At 38.5% G+C, this 26,473-nt stretch overlaps 1 protein-coding gene across 1 annotated transcript in view; it reads right to left on the minus strand.

The window, feature by feature from the left end:
• LOC124605736 (neurexin-4-like) overlaps positions 1-26,473 on the minus strand; it is a 567,593-nt gene that overhangs the window by 74,096 nt on the left and 467,024 nt on the right. Inside the window, exons 29-30 of the mRNA XM_047137616.1 lie at positions 20,945-21,123; positions 5,047-5,143 (exon numbers count right to left, since the gene is read on the minus strand). Coding sequence (XP_046993572.1) covers positions 5,047-5,143; positions 20,945-21,123 — 276 coding nt within the window. The remainder of the gene's footprint in view (positions 1-5,046; positions 5,144-20,944; positions 21,124-26,473) is intronic.

The raw sequence follows: 26,473 nt of genomic DNA on the forward strand, positions 1-26,473 counted from the left end.
ATCACATGATCACACTGACAGAACCACAGGCACATAGACACAGGCAAGAGAGCATGCACAATGTCGGCACTAGTACAGTGTATATCCACCTTTCGCAGCAATGCAGGCTGCTATTCTCCCATGGAGACGATCGTAGAGATGCTGGATGTAGTCCTGTGGAACGACTTGCCATGCCATTTCCACCTGGCGCCTCAGTTGGACCAGCGTTCGTGCTGGACGTGCAGACCGCGTGAGACGCCGCTTCATCCAGTCCCAAACATGCTCAATGGGGGACAGATCCGGAGATCTTGCTGGCCAGGGTAGTTGACTTACACCTTCTAGAGCACGTTGGGTGGCACGGGATACATGCGGACGTGCATTGTCCTGTTGGAACAGCAAGTTCCCTTGCCGGTCTAGGAATGGTAGAACGATGGGTTCGATGACGGTTTGGATGTACCGTGCACTATTCAGTGTCCCCTCGACGATCACCAGTGGTGTACGGCCAGTGTAGGAGATCGCTCCCCACACCATGATGCCGGGTGTTGGCCCTGTGTGCCTCGGTCGTATGCAGTCCTGATTGTGGCGCTCACCTGCACGGCGCCAAACACGCATACGACCATCATTGGCACCAAGGCAGAAGCGACTCTCATCGCTGAAGACGACACGTCTCCATTCATCCCTCAATTCACGCCTGTCGCGACACCACTGGAGGCGGGCTGCACGATGTTGGGGCGTGAGCGGAAGACGGCCTAACGGTGTGCGGGACCGTAGCCCAGCTTCATGGAGATGGTTGCGAATGGTCCTCACCGATACCCCAGGAGCAACAGTGTCCCTAATTTGCTGGGAAGTGGCGGTGCGGTCCCCTACGGCACTGCGTAGGATCCTACGGTCTTGGCGTGCATCCGTGCGTCGCTGCGGTCCGGTCCGGTCCCAGGTCGACGGGCACGTGCACCTTCCGCCGACCACTGGCGACAACATCGATGTACTGTGGAGACCTCACGCCCCACGTGTTGAACAATTCGGCGGTACGTCCACCCGGCCTCCCGCATGCCCACTATACGCCCTCGCTCAAAGTCCGTCAACTGCACATACGGTTCACGTCCACGGTGTCGCGGCATGCTACCAGTGTTAAAGACTGCGATGGAGCTCCGTATGCCACGGCAAACTGGCTGACACTGACGGCGGCAGTGCACAAATGCTGCGCAGCTAGCGCCATTCGACGGCCAACACCACGGTTCCTGGTATGTCCGCTGTGCCGTGCGTGTGATCATTGCTTGTACAGCCCTCTCGCAGTGTCCGGAGCAAGTATGGTGGGTCTGACACACCGGTGTCAATGTGTTCTTTTTTCCATTTCCAGGAGTGTAGATCCAGAAAATTCACAAATGATAACAACTGTGGGAATCATTGTTTCTAAAATAAAACTGAAACAAACAAAAATAAACAAGATTGTGAACAAACAGAGGCTACAACAGTGGACCCACATTTTGGGGAACAAAGCAAATTTAATTTGATGAAAAATCCAGGATGGAATACTGACAATACATGAAAAGGACAGATTGCTATGCACCATATAGTGGAGATGTTGAGTCACAGACAGACACAACAAAAAGAATCCTAAACAAGTAAGCTTTTTGGCCACAAGGCCTTCTTCTGAATTAGACAACAGACACATATACATTCTTGTAAATGCAATTCACACACTCACATGACCACTGTTTCTGGCCTCTCTTGAGTCCATCTCTCTCCTCACTCTTACCACTACCTAGATACCAATATTTTGTGTACTTCCCAAGATGTATTGACCCAACAGCTCAAAATCTGCCTCATTATGACACCCCACACAAAGAATTTCTGCTTTTGTACACCAGAAACTTCAAATTACTGCCTGCCACATACCCTTATATCAAAGACCCTAGACACTTCTTCCAATGTCTAGTTGTTTTCTAGTCACTGTTGATTCCACATTTCTCTGCTAACAACCCATGGTCTTGCCACCATTGAAATTAACCTTTCCAAATGCCCAGATTGCTCCAAACCACATCTCCTTTCCTGGAAATAGTGACCACCTCTGCTCTCAACAACAACTTCCCCATTGAAGCTGCTTTCCCTACATACTTTTAATACCCCTTTTTCATCTGTTAACCAACCACAATGGAGCTCATCAACATCATTCAAGAGTGAAACAACAAAATAAAGTTTATATCAAGGCTTTAGCTAGGTCTCATTGTGTCCTAAAATGGGGAATAAAACTCTCATAAACCATGTCTGTACAGCCAAAGTGGTATTCCATTGTGCAATTAACCTATGCAACACCCTTACATGTCCCTATACATCTCTTAGTGCCAGTTCATCTCTACAGCTGAGTGGTCAGTGCGACAGAATGCCACGTAAAGGGTCCCAGGTTCGATTCCCAGCTGAGTCAGGGATTTTCTCCACTCAGGGACAGGGTGTTATGTTGTCGTCATCATCATCATCTCATCCCAATCAACACACAAGTTGCTGAAGTAGTGTCAAAAGACTTGCACCAGGTGACCAGCCTACCTGACGGAAGCCCCTTGCCACATGACATTTCATTTTTTCTGGTGTCAATCTCGTGCTAAAGGGCCATAGGTTTGAGGATGAATCAGGTGCAAGTTTTGTCCCACTATCTCACATCCCAGCCTTGTCAAGGCATTTCTTTCCCTCTTAAATGAAAACTCATCTGTGAAAGCAGCATCATGTACAGCATTCAACATGTGAATGAACACAAATGAATTTTTTTGTCAGATGAATGACTGCTATCCTACTGTAAAGCATGCTACAGTTTCATGAGTGTTTTACAACTAATGCTATTCCTGTTTTATCCTTATCATCAGTTTTACTGGACCACACAGGTGGAAACTCATTCCATTACATATATTTCATTCTCACAACTATACTTCATCTCCACAGGCCTGGTCTTACATTTAAACCCCCCCCCTCTCTGACCACTCTCCCCCACTTTTCATCCTATTTCACTCTGCTTCCTCACACTGGTCTCTTATTATCCTTGTTACTTTTTTCCTCTACCATAGCTCACTCACTTGGAAACTTTGCTATCCCTTATCTCCTTCTCCTACTTTAAATCACCCCATATACTTTCTTTTTCTCCCTATGTTCATTTTCAATTTTATTACCTCTGAAGAAGGACTTTGTTCTCAAGCTAAGTAGTATTATTAATTTTTAAATGTCTCTCTGTCACAAAATATTTATAAACTGGTACAAAAAACTGAAGAGTTCTCAGAGATTAATCAAACATTTTTCAGGGTTACTGTTCTATTGTCATTTGTACTGTAGCTGTATTTGCTCTCCATCTGGATACATTCATACAAACACTTGATAGCCTAATCATCCTTCCCCGTTGTCACATTACTTAGACATGTCAACCAGTTCCACTGACCCTGACCTTTGTTTCATCTTAAATCATCCATGCTCTACATTTACAATAGCTAAAGTAATGGGATTTTACCTTCAGAACTGAACTATGAGGTCTCGCAATAAAGAAATGGCACTGTTCAAATTTCTAAGGAATTATTTGAAGTGAGGTATTACTGTATTGATGTTTTTGATGTTAAATTGCATCCTCAGACTATGTAAATTTGAATCAAAACTGGTCAGGTCAGTGGCAGAAGAGCAGTTTGCTACAAACATGTAAGATAACAGGCCGTAGTGTCACATGAAAACACATACCACTGCTATTGCACTGTTGTCTGTTGTATATGTGTACTGTGGGGAATTTTACCAAGAATTTTTCAACGAAAGGAGAGAAAACCGATTTGGAAATATGTGTCAAGGTAAGTCATCCATGGAGAAACAGTTAAGATTCTGCATAAAGCCATATAATATTTGACTGAATGTTCACTGAATGAAAAGTTGAAAATCAGTAAAAAAAATTGAATAATGCAGTGTGGAAATGGAAGGACTTGACTAGTGGGTGTGGATTGTGGTGATGTAACAATAGTAATAACAATAACAATAACAATAATAATAATAATAATAATAATAATAAAAGTGAATTTTATAACAATTATGAATGGAAGAATAATTTAATATTTGTGGTAAATAATTATCAATGGATACAATTTAAATGTTAAACATAAATGACTTGCTGAGATAAGAGCGTGCAGAGATGTTTTTACGGTCTTTTGCCAGTGGTCACGTCTGGTAAGGTCATGCAAAGTGCCATGCGTGAGTGTGGTGAGTAAGGTATTTGGGAATCTGTTTTAACATTCTTTTTTAGTCTCTTGCTGTGTGTTTGTGTGTGTGTGTGTTAATTTGTTCATAGCATAATCTGTGTGTGTGTGTGTGTGTGTGTGTGTTTGTGTTTGTGTGTGTGTGTGTGTGTGTGTGGGGGGGGGGGGGGGGGGGGGGGCAGGAATAGACTGCAGATGTGTGCAGCATTGTTTGGGATGGGTTCTACTTTGAAGGTGACAAACCCTAATTGAACCTATTTCATAAGCACTTAAATCTGTAATATCAGTCTCAGATCTTTTGTGTAAGATCTTGCACTCTACATTTTCTGGCTTACTGCAAGAATTCAACTGTAGCAAACTTCTTGTCCACTGCCATTGAGCTGATTAACTTTGATCGAACTTGTTACAGACAAGACAAAGGTCAATGAAGGGGGAAAAAAAGGAAGTTGTGAACTAATATGCCACAGCAAATAATTTCTTAATAATGTGAATAATCTCATTTCTTTTTTGACTGAGCTTTGTGAAGTTATTGCTTTTGGCCTTTATAGAAGAATATAACCTGTAAATACTGATCTGTTCACCAAACTATTTCATAAAGTAAACCGTTGTGCCCTATGTTAGCAGTTTAATCTAAGTGACAATAGGCTTGCAAAACTTTGTTACAGAATTTGTGGCTTAACCGATGTGAACAGGTTCTGGAGATCTTATGTTATATCCTTTTTGCTATTAACTGAACCTGTAACTAAATGAAATGTTACAGACCTTTTTAACTGGTATGGGGCTGTTGCAAAGTGACACAGCAGATCAATTTATTAGAAAACTGGGAAGCATAGCTACAAACTGATACACCACTTACTAGTTGAGGAACTGTCTTCTTCTGCCGACCTTTCAGTATACAAAGACTTGTATTCTTCCTTTTGTGGGCCTTCCTTAAATGGTACATCATCCAGCTCCTAAGCCAAGAAAAGACATAGTACTTAAGGAAACAAAATTTAAAATACAACAGCATTCTTATTAACGTCAGCTGAAATGAATTAGGAACACAAGACATCATTTTTGAATATATATGGCTTTCAGGTTTGGGGTCAGATCTAGTTGTGTAGTTCCTACAGTATTTCAATAAGACTCATTGTTGAAGATTGTTAATGTACTAAGAGATGTGGAGGAGGTCATTAAGGACACAAAAGATGTATGTATCCTCAGCTTCCTTCTTCCTACCACAGAGCACAAAGGGAATAAAGGATTACAAAGGATGACCATATCTACCAGTGTAGCCACAGTGTACTACCATTGCCAAAATGTGAACTAGCTGTGCTGTGTCTGAGTTTATACTGGATCCTTGTGCACTGGCAACTGGCATTTGATTACTGCAAGACACACATTTCAAACTGTAATCAGATGAAATCTGAGCATTTGTAGTTGGGGCCTCTGAAATGTATATCTGTATGGGTTCTTGGTGACAGAAATCTCAAAAGAGGAGGTTGACAACAGGGTCTTCATCTTATCCTACTGTGCAGGGTGCACTGCTCAGAAGCAACATACAGCTGGCATGGGTTTTTAAAACTATCCTATGCATATGCAATAACTGTGAATGACAGAATTCTACATTATTGTGACAAGCCACATAATTTACAGACTTCCAAGTGAATTCTGGAATCCAATACACATGCCACAGTGCTGAGACGATCGCTTCCAGGAAAAGCAAATGTTTTCAGTCATGTTGTATTCAGGGTGTCTTGTAGCCTTCGTATAGTTGATAAATGACATATTTATTTATATATAAAGGTGTACGCTTTATGGAACATTCTCACATTAGTGTAAATGACACTAATAGTGCTTTATAATATTGGCAAAATATTTTGTTGTCAAAAATGCCCAAGATCTTGGCTGTTTTGTATCTTTACCTCTAATTTATGACATGTGTGTGATCTCTCTCTCTCTCTCTTTTTTTTTTTTTTTTTTTTTTTTTTTTTTTTATGTTGATGGATTGCCTTAACTGCAGCTTGTATGTTGTTGGAATCTAATTTCAAAATTTCACCAATGTATATTTCTTCACATTTTAATTCATAAGCCAGGGCTGTAAATTTTGTTTGGTTGTTCTAATAAGTGGTACATTCAAGTTATTACTGTTTTCTCTGATCTGAATCCAATTTTTAGATTTGTTTGCTGTAGGACATGCTGAATTTAGCATTAGATAACAGGAGACACATTTAAGGGGACTGGTCCATGAATACCAGGGGAAACCTTGAAAAAATTGTCAGTTTTCTAAACAGTGTAACTCAAAGAATAAGATTTGTAAGCCCATATAATGCTTACCATTTTTAAGACATCTTTTGGCAACATTTTCATGTATGAACCACAGCTTTAGCTCTCACACTTTTTATTTGTATTTTTTTTTTTTTTTTTTTTTTTTTTGCGAGTGAAATAAACCATGCTAATTATTTATGTACATCATAGGTACACATTACTCAAAATACAAACAAAGTAGAACATTTATTTTTTCCTGTAAGTTCTTTACACTATTATCTTTAAAACAGACTATTGAAGAGATGGTGATCTCATAAACTGTGGTACTAAAAGATTTTAAGTATGATGATAAAAATTTTGGAAATGAATTCAGGGTTTTTCTTCAAAAAAGCATTTTACTTTCAAAGTTAAGTTACAACAGTAGTCTACATTTTAGTTAAGCATGTTTTAAGATAGTATACAAAATTTCAACTACCATTAATAGTTTTTAGCCAAAGTGTACCAGAACATGAAATAATTTAACTTTTGGGAAATTGAAGTTAAACATTGCTTTTTCTATTTAACTTGCATGGCACTAATGCATCCTAAGTCCATATTCATCTTGTTTCCCATGTTGTTCTTCCTCCCTTCTCTTTCTCACACTACTTCTTATTCTTGCTTCTTTGGTGACTTCCAACACTGATTTTTCTGCTTCGAAGAGTCTCCTTTGTTCAATGGCTTTTAGAGCTCTATGCATATTTAGTCCACCAAGCACTCCCATCAGTTCCATAACATTAAGCCTTGACACTACACTGTCACTGAAACATAGAACAGCATCCAGCACACCTATTTTCAAAGTTTTTAGCCCCGCTACAACAATTTTTGGGATCCGTTCCCATATAAAATTGTTCAAACTTCCATTTAGATTTTGAGTCCTACAATGTAAACATTTCTCTTATAATCTTGTGTCACTATGATTCTTATATAAAGGTTTTATAACTTCCATTATAGCTAAAAAATGCACTAAAAGAAATATAATTCGATATACTTGGACTATGCGAAGTAAAGATAAAAGGGGAAGCCATCATAGAGAAATCAAATGGCGATCTGCTGTATTATAAGTGATCAACGCCAGAACAAAGAGGGATAGGCTTCATCATCAAAAGCAACTCAAAATCATCCATACAAGAATTAATGGAACTGTCGGAAAGCATAGCAGCTTTGAAAATTATCACACAAAGTCATCAAATAACAATCATACAAATATACGCCCCAACAGAAACGAGTACCGATGAAGAAGTAGAAGATTTCTATGAGAAACTAGATGACACCTTAGAGAGACATCAATCACCAATAAACCTAATAATTGGAGATTTCAACAGTAAAGTTGGCCCCCGCAGTAATGATGACGAAGAACCAGTCGGACCACACAACTTTGGAACAAAGAACAGGTGAGGAGAAAGAATGGTACAATTTGCTCAAGAACACAAACTGAAAATAACCAACACCTTCGTCAGGAAAAATCAAAACCAAAGATGGACTTGGTGCTCACTAGATGACAAAACGAGAAATGAAATAGATTACATTCTAATGGACAAACAAAACGTAATAAAGAACATCCAAGTAATCTCACAATTAAAATTTAGAACAGACCATAGAATGATGAGGGCAAAAATAAAAATTCCAAAGAAACGAAGAAATGTAGGAAAAGCAAGCAAACCAGAAATAGAAAAACTGAACAAAGCCAAATTTAAACAAGAACTACAGAAGCAACTACAACAAGCAAATATCAATACAAACCAAAGCACTCAAGAAATGTATAATGCACTACAAAAATGCATATAGCAAGCTAACAAAGACACAAGCAAAGACGAGCAAATGAAGAAAAGTCGAAGCAAATTAAGCCACAGTACAGTAAAGCTAATCAACCACAGATAGATAATGTCAAAAACCAGAGATATTTCAGACAGGAATAAAGAAGAATATGCAAAACAAGACAAAATAACAAAAAGGGAAATAAAGAAACATATCTGTGAGCACCGATCAGCAACAATGAGACAAATACCAGAAACATACAAATCAATTAGAAAAGAGAGGATAAGCGCCCAGGGCGGGAGCAATGGATACTAGGAATGAAGAATCAAGCATAAGAACATCTAAACACAAAAGAGGATATAATCAAATCAGCAACAGAGTTCTACAAAGCAATTTGCACAAGTTCTCTACCAAACAAAGCCACCGACCACAACCCTGTTGATCCAGACCCAAACACCAGTGAAACCATACCCACTATAACACACAGCGAGGTTAGAACACCCATCACTGAATTGAAAAATGGGAAGTCATCTGGGTTGGGTTGGGTTGTTTGGAGGAAGAGACCAAACTGCGAGGTCATCGGTCTCATTGGATTAGGGAAGGACAGGGAAGGAAGTTGGCCATGCCCTTTCAAAGGAACCATCCTGGCATTTGCCTGGAGCGATTTAGGGAAATCACGGAAAACCTAAATCAGGATGGCTGGATGTGGGATTGAACCGTTGTCCTCCCGAATGTGAGTCCAGTGTGCTAACCACTGCGCCACCTCGCTTGGTACGTCATCTGGAGAAGACAACATATACAATCAGCTCTTAAAAGAAGCCCAAGATCTCCTAATACCAAACATTACAGAAGTGTTCAACAAAATCATACAAACTGAAGACATTCCGGACCAGTGGAAAACAAGTACGATTGTACTTTTGCACAAAAAAGGTACAAAAGATGACACAAACAATTATAGACTCATAAGCCTGATGTCTAACCTATATAAACTGTTCATGAAAATACTAACAAGGCAGTTAACAAAAACACTAGGTGAGAACCAACCCTCAGAAGACGCAGGATTTAGGGTTCCACAAAGGATTTAGCACAGTGGATCATATTCAAACCATTAATCAGATAATAGAAAAATCAGGCAATTGCCACCTCAAAATATACCTTGCTTTTGTTGATTACAGCAAAGCACTAAGAAATCAAGGATAAGAAGCAAAATACATCCAATTACTAAGAGACATTCAAAACAACAGCTTTGCTAGAGTTAAAACTGGAAAGAAAGGCCAATCTTTCCATGTGGAAAGAGAAGTTAGACAAGGGGATGCCATCTCCCCAAAACTATTTACCTGCATGCTGGAGAACATATTCAGGAAACTAAAATGGAATAAGAAAGATGGAATATGCCTCAATGGCAAGAGACTAACAAATGTGAGATTCACTGACGACATAGTCCTCTTCACCAAAACTGCAAGGGAACCGCAATCAATGCTTCAGAAACTTAACACACAAAGCAAGATGGCAGGTCTCACAATGAACAAATCTAAAACACAAGTAATGACAAATAGATTAGAAACCCCAATATATCTTGAAGGAACAGAACTAATGTGTACATCACAATACATACACCTAGGCCAAACAATTTTCTTTAACAACGAAATGGAAAAAGAAATAAAATGAAGAGTTTCCTTAGCTTATAAAGCTTTCTGGGCCTTAAAGTTCATATTGCCAGACAGAACCCTAAATAGGAGGCCCAAAATGGAGGCATTCGAAAGCTGCATTTTTCCCGCGTTATTATATGGATGTCAGACATATATCTTCTCAGATCCAAAGAGAGAAACACTCCGCAGGTATGCCAAAGGAAAATGCACAGGAACATCCTTGGCATCTCTCTGAAAGACAGAATATCAAACATCTCAATATACGAGATGTCAGCAGCAATAGGCATAGCACAACAGGCTATGAAGACCAAATGGAAATGGGGCAGTCACGTGGCGAGGCTGCAAGACGACAGATGGACAGCACAAGCTACCACATGGGACCCCTACATCAGCAAGAGACTCACAGGAAGACCAAGGCAGAAATGGTTGAACTTATTCAGAAAACAAGTATGAAGACAGTGGACCAGCATAGCCAGAAACAGAAAGGAATGAAAAGAACTAGAACTACAACTAAAAGATCAAGTATAATTCAATGTGTAGTGTGCATTAAGTGCGGTACCCTCTTATGTGGACTAGCTCACTGTGTTAGTCTTTAAAAGCAGCTACCCATACTTTTAGGAGGCATTTGCCCACAATCAGACAATACAGGCTATTTTCATTCATTCATTCACTAAAACAAATGGCAAAGAATGTTTTGTGGTTGTAGGTCTCATCTTGAGTAACAGTCCTCTGGTAGCAACACCATGAAACACTGCCAGGTGGGCAGAGCACATGACACGGGTTGTCATCTGCGGAAGATTTATGAAAGAAGGTAGCCCGTACTGCCTTTTTCATTCCCTCAAGGTCATTTTTATGTTGTCTTATGGCTTGTCCATAATAATGCTGTAACCTGTCTATTTCTTTATCTGTAAGCCGACCATGTCCACTAATGCACATACCATCAGCTAATTTCTTTCCCTTCAAAGTCCTTTTCAAATTTCTCAGTCTGGTATGTAACTTTTTCTGGACATGTCCAAAACATTCCATTTTTTCAATTTTTGTGTCAGCATAAGGTTTGGAGTCACAAACTTTTTGGTACCCTTTTGAGTCTTCATCTTCTATGTAAGATGTATACATCACACCATATTTCTCCACTAACCTGTGAAATATCTTCACAATACATTCAGATTCCATCCCTCCACTATAACCACTAAAATTAATCAAACAAGTACGATATTCAGTTACCCTAGTACAGCCATGACAGTGCTTAGTAATAAATTTCACATCAATGACTTTGTCATTATCCAAGGAGGTAGCTGTCACTACACCATTTAGGGAACTATGGTCTCTTCATTGCCAGGATGCATTCAGGGCTGCAGACAGACATGTGTTGCTGTCATTCATGTCTACACTTCCCTGAGCAGCATTTTTCATACTATCATTTGCTCCTTCTTCTGAAGTCTGTAGAGTAATTTTATTGTACCTCTCAAATCTTATAGGGGGAGGTAAGTCCATAAAAGCAAGAAAATTTGTACAATTCTCTACTATTTGCCTATACACCTCATAGGATAAGCAAGTTTAATATTGGTATTACACACTCTTTTAGTTACACCACAAGTATAACCACATTCGCTTAAATCACAGAAATTACAAACAATTCTTAATTTTAATGCACAACTTTTCTAGCACCTATCTCCTCAACTACACTCACACCACTACTGCCACATCCTTAAACTGCAAAATTTTATTTATTAGTTCAGATAGAGCAGAGAGTTCCACAATAACACAACCTGAATCAAAAGCTGGTGTCTCTATATTATCAGCATTAATACTATCAAGCCTATTGTCCAAAGATTTCAGTTTTAGTTTGGAAGCACTTGGAGTAGTTGAGAAGCTAATTCAAGTGTTGTATCACATTATATATCAGTATTAGCACAGTTAATCCATTTGGTGAACCGCTTTCCACTAAATTTACATTGTTTAGCACTGAACTTCTTAAGTCTTCCCATTGCTTTCAAGTGGAGTAAGAAACTCACGCACACAATAAGCAACTGACGCACACAATTACTTCACTGTAAACAAAATATTCACGCCAAAACAACAGCAAATAATGACTAGACTCTCTGTATAAACAAAAGGTAAGCAGCTGCAAAGTTTTTCCAGGTTAGCCAAAACAAAAAAAGGACTAAAAAGTCATAAAAACGAAACAAATAACGGCAAAACTTTATTTTTAACAGAGCAGACTGTGTGCCATGGGAATGTTGTGGTGTGTGCAACCACTTTTAAATTCCCCCAATTTTGGTATTTTCTGTGGTCCATTTTCTTGGAAGTAAACTTTTCCTCGTCAGAAAAGCACAGAAAATTTTTAAGACAAAAAAAAAAAAAAAAAAAAAAAGTATTGATTTTTTGACATTCACATACAAGTCCCCTTAATACTGTGCCCATTTGGGATTCTTACAATTGTTGTTGAGACTAAAGTTGGCAATGATGATGTCCCACAGGGTATTGTTTCTTCTTGGTACTCTTGTTACTGAATATACTCCAGCAAAACTTTGAGGCAAAGCAGTCTTTTGGGATATTTAATCTGCTTAGTTCTGAGGCTTTTATGTTTCCTGAAGCAAGTTGTTACATATCAATATGATGTGTTCCCAGAAGTCAAGTGCTCAAAAATCCAATCACAGAGTGATTTTAACTCAGGGCATTTACATACAAATCACATACACAGTGTTTTAAAATTCAATTTGGTTCCATTATAACAATACACATATAAACGGCAGTTCACTGCCCTTTTATATCTCCATTTTCAATTATTTATTGAGCTGACAGTTATAGAAAAGATGAAATATATTAGTCTATGACAAACAGAAGAATCATACATATACAAAAGCCTGTGTCTCTAAAAATAATGAGCTGCAGAGCCTTTTTTTTTTTTGAGAGGGTAAAGACAAACTTTGTCTACCACGGGAGAGTGAAGTTTATTCACAACAACAGTGTTGATCTGTTTAGAATAACAAATGCAAATTAAAAAGTATGTAGAAATGAGAGTATGTCAGCATATTTGCACACAATTATCAAGGCTGTTTCCAGTGAGTAACAGTGAACAATTCAACACTTGTATGACAATATATAATTTTTGAAAATTACTCCAACAACAAAAGATTTTAACTGTACGGACATCAGCTGCCCTTCGTAATACTGAGTCTCTTACTTGGTGGTTGACTTCAGTGCCAGAGGACACAAATATGACAATCAATATTTTTCAAGGTGCTAAATAGAAACTTAAGAGCTGCTCTCTTCTTCAGAAAGCCAAGTTGTTAAGGTAAGCCCTTGCCAGTTGGGACTCAGTTTAATTGGTAATCCGAAATATCAGTGAGGCACTCAGTAGATAGTAAAGTTATACTCAGGTTGTGAAGGTATGACAGTGCTATTAATAAAAGCTGCAGATAGGTTGTATTAGTAAAATTACATTTGAGAATTGATCAAGTCTATCAATAGATTACAGGGTAGATCATAAATATTTGGACGAAGTTGGCTTGGCTATATCAATGTATCAGAGCTCATCAGGATGCATTCTCTCAATCCACTGAGTTATAATGCTACCAGAAGAAAAGCTCTCTATTGAAGTTGTATTAAAACTGGCAGCAGATGTCTTCACCATGTTAAAGCATTAAAGATATGACACTACATGGTGCCAAGATTTTATTGACTCAATATGGACAAAAGGATTGTAACAAAAATGCACTCAAATATTCTTGCTATAAGTATAGAACAAATTTCAAAACATAACCATTTTAATATTTTTAATTGCTTAAATAATATGTCAAGACTGTACTGTATTGTATTTATTGGTCCTGTTGTCTACAAAAGCATCTTTTGCATAAGACATTGGACAAGTCACATTATGAGCACACTTCTGAAAGTGATTTCTAGGCATACTTATTTAATGTTACAATAAAACACTTTACATCTTAAGTATTTATACAACACACTTCACAAATTTAAATATTCTTCAATGGAGTAAAATCAGTGATGCTGTAAATAGGATTTTACAGATTTTCCAAAGGTTTTGACCTCAGTAATAGCTTTTATGTTTTCAGGAAGTTTGTTATAAACTTTAACTCTCATGTGGAAAGTACCTCTTTGGCACAGAGATGTGTTGATTTGGGTTATATGTAAATTTTTGATTTGTCTTGTAAAGTGATCATGCATGTCAAGGTTTTTTGCAGTCTGCAGTCCTTACCTATTATATTTATTTTAAAGAATATGAGGATTTCTATGATGTATACACATGGTACTGGAGGAATACCAGATATCTAGACATCGGAAACAGAGCCTGTAGGTTTGCATCCAAATACGATTGTAATGGCCCTCTTTGGTAGTTTGAAAGTGCCATCACCTGTTTTAGAGTTTCCCCACAAAGTAACTCCATATTTAAGGTGAGAATTGAAGTAGGCATGATACAAATTCATTACTGTTTTCTCACTACAGCATGATTTTAGTGACCAAAGAAGATAACATGTCTTGCTCAGTTCTGCATTAGGGTATTCAATATGCTTATCCGATTTTACATTGCTCACACAGCCAAGCACTAGGAATTTGGTTTCAGTACTGTTACTAACTATTTTGTTACTGATAGAGACCAATGGGATAAAACTGTCCATGTTTGGAGCATTGTGAAAATTTAGTGAAATGGTTTTTTTACTGTTTATTACAAGTTGATTATTCTGTGCCCAGCTGCTAAGCCATTTTGTGACATTGTTTACTGATTGCTGTAATTGTTCTTTGCTGTCTCCTTTTATTAGGAACGTGGTGTCATCTGCAAATGTGATTGTTTTATGTGCATCCACATTTAAACTGAGATCATTTACACATGGAAGGAAGAGAAGACATCCCATTACTGATCCTTGGGCTCACATTTGTACTGAGATCATTTATATATGGAAGGAACAGAAGGCATCCCATTCTTGACCTCTTATTTCTGAATCCATGTTGTTCGCTGCATAGGATATTGTTTTTATTTATAAATTTTGTAGGTTTGTCTTACATAGCTTTCCTAATACTTTTGAAATGCAGGAGAAAATAATGGTATAATAGTGATTAACCAAAAAAGCTGAGAATATATGACTATGTCTTCCATGGCAGAGTGGAATTTTATATTAATTATGACTGAGCAGTATCTACAAACAGTGGACCCTTCTGGTATTAAATTGAGTGCTGATTCATAAAGGAGATTGTGTAGAAAATATGCATATGCATATGAAGATACTCGAGGTTTGACTAAAGAGTAATGCCTCCACCTTCGTAACTCTTCAAAAGTTGGCAGCATTGGTATGTGGCAGGTACTGGCTTGTTCCATAGTCTCTTCTCTGCAGCTCTAATTGGCGGGAAGCTTTAGCATTGAACAGTTGTGTTGTTACAGTGTTAAGTGTGGAACCCTGCACAGACGGTCAGTCAATGCAATTTAAGCAACATGCAGTCATTGAATCTTTTCCAGAATATTCCCTTCAAATTTCTTTGCTTTGTATAGACCTTCTATATATTGCTCCCTCTATCAGCCTTCAATTATTTGCTACAAAGGTTTCCTTTATTTTCCCACAGGCAGCAACTATCTTTCCCATAGTCATGATTCCTTCCACAGTTTTGTATTTCTCCTCTAGTCAATCCTGCTGTGCCATTATACACACTTTGTCAATCTCAGTTTATAGACATCTGTTCTCCCTTTTACTGAATTCATTTTCTGAATTTTTCTATAATATTCTTTCATGAATTTTATTTAATAAATCATTTGTTTTTCATGGAATGCTACTGGGGCTTATCTTTGATGCCTATTTAATCCTCTGCTGCCTTTACTTTGTCTTCTCTCATCTTATATTGTATTCTTTTCCTCTGTTTCAACCCTTTGTTGCCTATTGCACCCTTTGACACTCTCAGCAACCTCTAGTTCTTTCAGTGTATCTAGGTTCCATTTCATTAATTTATTACCTTTCTGAAATTTCTGCAGTTTTAATTTGCAGTAAATAAATAATAGATTTAATAAGAATTCACATCCTACAAATGTTTTGCAGTTTATAATTTGGTTTTAAAATTTTTGTCTTAACCATTACATAATCTATCAGAAACCTTCTGATGGCTTCTGGTCTCTTTTATGTTTACATGTTTTCATGATTCTTAAACAAATGTGTATGTAAAATTCCGTCAAGCAGCTTCTCCTCTTAATTCTTCCCCTCACACCCCCCATTCCTTGTCCATGTTATACTACTTTGCTTTCTCTTTCTTTTTCTGCTATTGAATTCCAGTTTCCTGTCATAATTCAATTTTTGTCTCCCTTTACAAATTAAATAATATTTTTTATTTCATCACTTATTTTTTCAATCTCTGCACTATCTGTGGAACTAATAGTTACATTGTTGTTGTTGTGATCTTCAGTCCTGAGACTGGTTTGATGCAGCTCTCCATGCTACCCTATCCTGTGCAAGTTTCTTCATAGGCACGTACAATTCTACTACTCTGGTGGGTCTTGGCTTTTTGTCTGTTTTCGCTATGATAAAGCTTTCATTATGCCATTCATACTGCCAAACAGTGACCAAGAGACATCTGGACCACCTATTGCTGAATGTGCTGCCAAACACAATGTGCTTCACTTCAATGACTGCTTCACAGCCTGTGCCATCTGGATTCTTCTTACCAGCCACAGCTTTTCTCAATTTAAGGCAGGAACTCTTCTGACAACATATCCTTCATTCCTGTAATTCCCTTGGTCTCAATCTTTGTTAGTCTCTGTACTCCACCTACCTATCACCTTCCCTGCTTCCATTCCAACACTGCATACACACTTACACCTCCTACTCCACCAACAAACCTACAGTCTTTGCCCTTCTCTACATCTCTTCCCCCCCCCCCCCCCCCCCTGAACCCACTCCCTCCTGCCTCAGCACAACGACTGACTCACCTAGCAGCCCATTCTGTCTCCACCATATCCCTGCATGCTCTCACAAGCAGCACATCACTTCCCCACTCCCACCCTGCCATCCCTTCCACTCACCGTCCCATGCCTCCTCTCCACCTCCTACCCCAGATTACCACACATGTCAGCAGCCACAGAGACAATAGCAATGTGTGTGTGTGTGTGTGTGTGTGTGTGTGTGTGTGTGTGTGTGTGTGTGTGTGTGCGTGCGTGCATTCTAATTCAGAAGAAGGACTTTGTTGTACAAAAGTTTAAATGTTAGCTGTCTTTCCACTGTGGTTGTCTGCAACTCAACACCTCTTCTATGTAGTAAGTAGCAATCTAGCCTTTTCATATTGTTATCAAGGACTTTACACTGCTTAACTGCTACCTACATGTTTCTTAATACATTCTCTAGATCATTTTTGGTTCAGCTGGTAAACAGTGATCAGCTATGCAATTGGCAGTGTGTGTTTTGTCTCAATTCCTAGTGCCATGACTGACTGCTGATGTAGCATGAATAATTGCACTATCCGGCAGAGTTTACGAGTGGAAATATAATTTATATTACAATATGACAACACGTAACTCTGTACAGATGTGATGTATCTGTTTTTTTTATGATACATTTTGGGTTGATATGATCCCTATATATATATCACATCAGTTGGATACACAGATAATGTGTCAGCACTCCAACCACCAACTCCCAACTGACTGGAGAAACATTCAAACAATTCCATTGTCAGTTGGCACTTGATGGTTGGAGTGCTGACACATTATCTGCATATCCAGTTAAGCTGGCAACTGATGTTATATATATAGGGATCATATCAACCCATACCGCATCAACAACAGCCTGAAGATGACACACTGAAGCATTGAAACTGGTTGCAACAAAATGAAATAAAATCATAAGGACAGCTGTAGGTGTTTTAACTTGTCACAATTATTCATAGTTGGTTGTATTATTCTGTATGTTGTGATTTTATTTCCTGTGATGAATTCGCTGATTTCAGCAAATAATGCCAATGATTATATGATGCCTAATATGATGTAAATGCTTTTATGTGAATAAGTAACATTTTATTACATCTACATCTACATTTATACTCCGCAAGCCACCCAATGGTGTGTGGCGGAGGGCACTTTACGTACCACTGTCATTACCTCCCTTTCCTGTTCCAGTCGCGTATGGTTCGCGGGAAGAACGACTGTCTGAAAGCCTCCGTGCGCGCTCTAATCTCTCTAATTTTACATTCGTGATCTCCTCAGGACGTATAAGCAGGGGGAAGCAATATATTCGATACCTCATCCAGAAATGCACCCTCTCGAAACCTGGCGAGCAAGCTACACCGCGATGCAGAGCGCCTCTCTTGCAGAGTCTGCCACTTGAGTTTGTTAAACATCTCCGTAATGCTATCACGGTTACCAAATAACCCTGTGACGAAACGCGCCGCTCTTCTTTGGATCTTCTCTATCTCCTCCGTCAACCTGATCTGGTACAGATCACACACTGATGAGCAATACTCAAGTATAGGTCGAACGAGTGTTTTGTAAGCCACCTCCTTTGTTGATGGACTACATTTTCTAAGGACTCTCCCAATGAATCTCAACCTGGTAGCCGCCTTACCAACAATTAATTTTATATGATCATTCCACTTCAAATCGTTCCAAATGCATACTCCCAATTTTACAGAAGTAACTGCTACCAGTGTTTGTTCCGCTATCATATAATCATACAATAAAGGATCCTACTTTCTATGTATTCGCAATACATTACATTTGTCTATGTTAAGGGTCAGTTGCCACTTCCTGCAACAAGTGCCTATCCGCTGCAGATCTTCCTGCATTTCGCTACAATTTTCTAATGCTGCAACTTCTCTGTATACTACAGCATCATCCGCGAAAAGCCGCATGGGACTTCCGACACTATCTACTAGGTCATTTATATATATTGTGAAAAGCAATGGTCCCATAACACTCCCCTGTGGCATGCCAGAGGTTACTTTAACGTCTGTAGACGTCTCTCCATTGATAACAACATGCTGTGTTCTGTTTGCTAAAAACTCTTCAATCCAGCCACACAGCTGGTCTGTAAACAACTCTAATACAAAACGAAACAAAAAATCAGAAAACTAAACAAAAAATCAAGGTCACGCGCAGTAAGACGCGTACAGCGGCAGAGACTAAGTGCAAATCAAGGTCACGCGCTTTAAAACGCGTACACCAACAAATAACATATTATACAAATGCAGTAGCGTGGGATTTTGTTAACCTTTTTATCAGATAATAGGTCAGTGATAGTTTAGTCATGTAATGCTCTTCATATGTTTTTTCAATTGGTCTGCAGGAACCTGATGATGGTTTGCAGACCAAAACTGGTTGTTAAATAAAGAAATTTTATCAGCAGCTCTTGACAGTAATCATGACATTCTTCAACTAACTGTTTCTGTTTCTAAATTCTCTAACCTTACTTTCTGATTAAAGGATTTAACATTCCACTTTTGACCTCAAGAATGTCAGATTTATATTTTCTGATGATAACATCCTTCTGAGCAGTCCCAAATGGGAGACTATTTTAACCCACAAATATTCCTTCATCAATAAACCACACAGCAGAACTACATGTCCTTGTGAAATACAGCAGTTGCATAGCAAAGCTATATGGTTAATGTTGCAAGGCCGTTGCTGTTGCTGTTGTGGTCTTCAGTCCAGAGACTGGTTTGATGCAGCTCTCCATGCTACTCTATCCTGTGCAAGCTTCTTCATTTCCCAGTAGCTACAGCGACCTACATCCTTCTGAAGCTGCTTAGTGTATTCATTTCTTGGTCTCCCTCTACGATTTTTACCCTCCACACTGCCATCCAATAGTAAATTGGTGTTCCCTCGATGGCTCAGAATATGTCCTACCAACTGATCCCTTCTTCTCGTCAAGTTGTGACACAAATTTCTCTTCTCCCCAATTCCATTCAGTACCTCCTCATTAGTTATGTGATATACCCATCTAATCTTCAGCATTCTTCTGTAGCACCACATTTCAAAAGCTTCTATTCTCTTCTTGTCTAAACTATTTATCGTCCACGTTTCACTTCCATACATGGGTACACTCCATACAAATACTTTCAGAAATGACTTCCTGACACTTAAATCTATACTTGATGTTAACAAATTTCTCTTCTTCAGAAAGGCTTTCCTTGCCATTGCCAGTCTACATTTTATATCCTCTCTACTTTGACCATCATCAGTTATTTTGCTCCCCAAATAGCAAAACTCATCTACTACTTTAAGTGTCTCATTTCCTAATCTAATTCCCTCAGCATCACCCGACTTAATTCGACTACATTCCATTATCCTCGTTTTGCTTTTGTTGATGTTCATCTTATATCCTTCCTTTCAAGACACTGTCCATTCCGTTCAACTGCTCTTCCAAGTCCTTTGCTGTCTCTGACAGAATTACAATGTCATCGGCAAACCTCGAAGTTTTTATTTATTCTCCATGGTTTTTAATTCCTACTCCAAATTTTTCTTTTGTTTCCTTTACTGCTTGCTCAATATACAGATTGAATAACATTGGAGATAGGCTTCAACCTTGTCTCACTCCCTTCCCAATCACCACTCCCCTTTCATGCTCCTCAACTCTTATAACTGCCATCTGGTTTCTGTACAAATTGTAAATAGGCTTTCGTTCCCTATATTTGACCCCTACCACCTTCAGAAATTGAAAGAGAGCACTTCAGTCAACATTGTCAAAAGCTTTCTCTAAGTCTACAAATGCTAGAAACATAGGTTTGCCTTTTCTTAATCATCAGTAATCTAATTAGTCAATAATCCAGACTGTTGCACCTGATCTGGAAATTGCATTATAAATTGTACATCCATTAACAGTTACTTATTATTTGTAAAATAAATTGTATTAATTTCATATTGTGAAGTCATTTCAGTGAAACTCATTGACTTACAAAAAGTTCTGAAACTTTGATGGCTGTCACTATATTCTTGTACAGATGCTCCCTTTTTGTTTATTTTGTGATGTTTTACGAAATAATTGTTGGTAAATTTTAGTTTTTCATAACTTGCCTCTATATATACTTGAGAAATTGAGGATTATTAGCTTTAATGAAAAAAAAAAATATACACACCTGACTGTTGTTGAGAGCTGGTCCAGATATAGGCCTATATTTCCAATCAAAAACTGAACACTGTCCCATTCGTATTCCCTGAGGATTAACCACATTAATTTCTTTACTTCCAGCCTTGGTGAATAACATGTATTCTTCCAGAGGTTTCATTGAGTATGAATTCACTTCCACAAAAACATCTGTAATCAAAGCATACTTTTAATTATTTTGATCTGCTCAAAAATTACAAATATATACAGGGTGATTTTTACTAAAGTTTAAAAAATCCCCAAAGTGATGTAGATAACCTGCAACATGTAATTTAATATAAGACAAATGGGGCCACAAATGTCATGAAACACCTTAAAAGTAGATGACAAATGTTGAACATGCGATGTCACCAGATGACATGCCTCACTGCACATACAGTAGATGGGATTGTCAATCCTAACCTCACTGGTAGGGTAGTTCTACACATCACCCCGCTAGGCTACTCTGTTTTTGTTCCTGTATTATCTGATTGACTGTTTGATTGACTGAGCAGGGTTTTGGGACTAAATGCCTTTGTCATCAGTCTTGCATTATCTGAAGTGTTATGGTAGTGCTCATGGTACTAGTAATACAAGACAACAATGAATTGGTTTACATTTATGTCCAGCACTGCCCTTTACAGTGAAGATAGGAGCGACAAGCACCACCACGGCATGTGCGATGAGGTACGTCACGTGTTAAACATTTGTCATCCACTTTTGGGGCATTTCCCAACATTTGCAGCCTCATGTGTCTTATATTATTACTTGTCTCAGTGTCATTTACATCACTTCAAGGGCTTTCAAATATTTATAAGAATCACACTGCATGTACAATTTTATTTATTAGGTAGTGTTGTTACTTGTGTTACTGGTTTATGTGACAGATTATCAAGAGGAACTTCATCATTAGAAATTAATGACAAATAAGTACTTGTGGAAATAAGACCAGTGATTTCAGAATTCATTACATTAATGTCAAAGCAGTGGGGAGCAGAGAAGTAAAGAGGAGAAACAAAGTAAAGAAAATTCAGGTAAGAGATTACTGTGTGGATGTCTTCATGAACATCACATTGGAGGAGTAATTATTTTACAGTAGCAACGCAAACAGACAGTGTTTACACAACAGCTGGTATACAACATGCTGTTTCACAGGTGGCTCTCCCTTTGATGGTCTATGTTTTGTCAGTTACAGGGTTGGTGTAGATGGTGGTAGGAGGGCACATAGGGAAAGTCTTGCAGTGGGGATGGTCACAGGGGTAGGAGCTACATGGTAGGGAGATCGGTGCAGAAGGAGCCTAGGGTCTGACAAGGATATTGCGGAGACTGGGAGGGCAACAAAACGCTATTCTAGGTGTGGCAGGCAAAATCTCAGACAGAGTGGGTCTCATTCCAGATCCTGATTTTAGGAGGTCATGGCCTTGTCAAAGTAGCTGATTAATACATCCAAGACCAGGATAATACTGAGAGAGAAGCGGTGTGCTCCAATGTTGTTTTTTTGAGTGATCAGTAGTGCTAGAATTGGATATGATGGCCAAGAAAATCTGCTTTTGCACTTGGCTGGTAGGATAATTATGTCCAGTGAAATCTGATGTGAGAATGGTGGTGTGTTGCTGTAAAGAGTCTGCATCTGAACAAGCACATTTCCCTCAGATGCCATAGGGGAGGGAAAGTTTGACATGGAAAGGATGGCAACTGTCATGAAGGAAGTACCGTTGTTTGTTAGTAGGTTTAATGTGGACAGAAGCATGTAGCTGGCCTTCAGTGAGGATGGGATCAATGTCAAGGAAAGTGGCATGACATTCAGAACAGGACAGGGTGTATAGGTGGACGAGGAAAAAAAATTCCTGGCTTTTTCCCAGATTTCCCAGTTAATAATACACTTTCTCCCAGATGAAAATACACTTTTTCCGTGTTAAGTAACAGTATACTTTTCAACTTATCAATGTTTTGAATGGTTGTGGTTTTATACACAGGCATAGAATTTGCCGGCACTTTAGAAAATGAAACTCAGGGGAAAAAACACGTTTTGGAAAGATGTCTGATGTGCAGCAACATGTACACCGCATGTTTTCATATTAATTTGAATCCCACCAAACATCGCATGTTACTTTCTGAAGGATTGAAATCGTGATTGGGATGCACTTTTGTAAGCCGGTTGCAGCTCATATCAAGCAATCTCGCCCGCCAATGACAGCAGATGTTCAGAGCATAGGACATGTGATGTAGTCAGCCAATCATAGTTAAGTAGCGCAAACACACAAATAGGAAAAGATAATGGTTTAAATTAATGTACATAGTGTTGCTACAAGAAAAGAAAAGCTTTCAAGTATAATATTGGTCTCTAAGATTAATAAGCTACAAGAGAAGCTAAGCTTTCACACATAATGTTGATTTAATTGTGCATGTTATGCTTTAACATACATGATACAAATGTGCCAGTAAAATTTTTAATGACTTATGTGTCTGATCTTCTGGGCTCGAAAATATTCTTACCGGTCGCCCTCAAAGATTTGATTTTTAAATGAGAGTCAAACACTCTGTGATTTAAGCAATTCATCGGACATTCGTGCACAGAGTTCATCTTGCATAAAAGGAAATTTTCTTTGAAAGCAATGTTTTTCAAACAACCATTAGGAATATTTTCTCGCGACCTGTTAAAAATAGATTTGCTTCAGCAATTGCGAGTGCCAGATAACAGGTGTCGCTGCACTTGCGCAGCTACGATGGTGCAGGAAGCCCATATGTTTGTATGTGTAAAACATTAAAAGACATTAGAGGATACTCCAAAAGCATGGGAATTTTGTGGATCGTACTAAAATGCATAATTCGGCTTAAGTGCACATTTGTATGTCCAGATTCAGATGTAAATTTTCTTGGAGTACCAATACTGTATTATCTCATGTTTGTTTCTTTATTATGGCATGATGCCATACATGCTAGAAGATGAAAACATGAACTTGAAATACAGTGAACAGTTGAAACTAGCCAATAGTGTGGAATTAAAAACTTCATTTCAAATAAATTGACTGCCTCAGCAGAAAAGATTGATAAAAAACAATTTCTTTAAAAAAACTGACAAAAATAACTTCATTGTTCTGCAAAGCAATTAACGCTTGACTGTTAGAAAGGTGGAAACAAATAAAATCTGCAACAAATAACATATTTTGATGATGATGATAAGGTCCCATACTCAAGGAGCATAGGGGACGATACGGGGAGACTCTTCCGTAATTATGAGAGTGTATTTTAATTCACTAGATAGCTCCCGGCCACAGAAATCCATTTGGTTTTCATTTGACGTGAGAACAACAAATGAAGAGGAAACAGCAAAATCACTTAATGTAAACACGGGTCACATGGAGACTACCCACCTCCCCACTACAACTCAGACTGCTCTGTGCTTCAGGTTCTGGTCTACGATATATCCGAACCATGGCAATATTAGAGAGTGGCACTCCCTCTGTCTTGAGCGTTTGAGGTAGGATGCCAAAAAGTTAAAGAATCAACTTTTCAAAAATATCTTCATTTTGTGGCGCACATCTTTCTGAAGATGTCTGATACATAGAACATATATGTTCGAGGGAACGTAAGACATGTTATTTGGTCTTAAGTGTGCCAAAGTGCAGTGCCACACTTCTTCACACAGCATTCTGCTATTGCAAGGCTCTGTATTTCACTCTGTGGAATTCAAATGTGTAATTGTAATGGGTGCCATCAAACTATATTCAGGCCAGCGGAAATTAAAATCTCCTGTGGTGCCTCTCCTGCTCCCAGTCGGCTGGTTTGACAACCTGCCCCTCTTTAAAAAAAATATCGTAATTAATACTGGATGGGATTATTTGTAACTGGCAGAACAAGAACTCTTCTGAAAATCTGCAGTCTTTACTGCCTATTAGCTAATAACTTGCTGTTTTGTGTGACATAAAATTAAATATAGGATACATAAAATGGGTAAAGACAAGAGACAAGCGAGACAGTACACATTTCTTCAATTCTCAAGTCCTAGCTTTTTTCTCCTCTCTAATCTTGCCGCAGCTTTATATGGTGTACTTTCCTTTCTGGGAAAGAATCTATTACCTCATCAAAGTTCGTCAACGTTTTGATACATGAAAAAACGAAATGTCGTTGTCTAATACTAGAAAAGCTGGTAATACAAATAGTACCCAAGACTGGTGTGGTTTCTCGATCTGATTATGTGTACTTGGTCACTGTCTACTAAATAAAACGAAATAGGCCTGCCTAATATTGCAGCAATTGTTACACACCAAATAAACGAGACTGTTTTGGCGCAAATGGTCATTTTTATAACACCACAGAATATAATTCACGAAGTACCAATATCAAATGCCTATTAGGCCTACTACAAGCAAAAAGTTTTATGTTAGGAAATAGTTTCACATTTCATTCATACTCTCTAGCTTCTGAGGCACAAGATCAAAAAGTAGTAGTACAAAATTTTTATATAAATTTGGAATCATCATATTCTTCCATGATTTGTGTGAGTCCACGTTTCTTCTCCTTCTGCATTCTAACAATTTTGTCATCATTAATTCTATAACTATTCCTGCCAGTGTCAAAACTTATTCTCTGGTTAACTTAACTAACCCTGCCACAATCACCGGATTAGTTATCCCGCATTTATTCTCCGGTTAGGCGTTATTACCTGTGCGTACAACGCGTTTTCCGCACTACTCCCAGAATGGAACTTGAATGGGTGCTAACTGGGGACTGTATAACTGGTCCTTAGTAGTGTAGCGCTCTGGCCAAAAATTTTCTGTCAAAATTTCATTTTCTTGGATACACGGAGAAGACAATATGTAATCTTAGTTGCCTGTTATTCCTGTTAGTCGTTTATTTCCACTCTGCTAGTCTGAATCTATGGAAGTCGCTATTAATTATACAACGCTGATCATTTGCAAACCAGTCAACCCCAGAAACAGTGATTGGCATTCACCCATTCGGCTTTATTCCGCTCAGCTCGTATAGACCCGTCTCCTTTTGTCGTCAGGAAAGTGTATTTCTGGATGCGACAGGGATTCCCCTGGCAGAGACATCACATACACCATGCACGCTTTCAAAAATCAACTTATGATTCATTCAGAAATAAACTTATAATTTGTTCAAAAACTAACAGGGATGCGTTCAAAATCATATGAGTAATCGATGGACCAAAGTGTGCTGGATGCTAGGCGCTTTTTGAAACAAGGTTTTTTTCCTCAATAATATGAATCTGGTGTATTAGTGGGAGCAGGAAATGATCAAGGACTGGCAGCTTCCCTCAAAACAGCAGCACTTCAAAGAACAACATTTGGTTTGAGAGTTGACACACCTTCTGATACGAAGCGAGTTATTTTGAATTTCTCCCATGCTCTTTAGTTTAAAACTCTTAAATTTTGTACGTGTTTGTGTATTTATCTGGCACAGTTCTACATATTATTAACAGCGTAGTCCACAGTACTGTTGTTTGCATCGCAACAGGCATTTTTTTTCACATGAAGAGCAAGTTACTGTTGTAAAA

The sequence above is a fragment of the Schistocerca americana genome, chromosome 3 (assembly GCF_021461395.2).
Source record: "Schistocerca americana isolate TAMUIC-IGC-003095 chromosome 3, iqSchAmer2.1, whole genome shotgun sequence".
In the NCBI taxonomy this organism is placed as follows: Eukaryota; Metazoa; Arthropoda; class Insecta; order Orthoptera; family Acrididae; genus Schistocerca; species Schistocerca americana.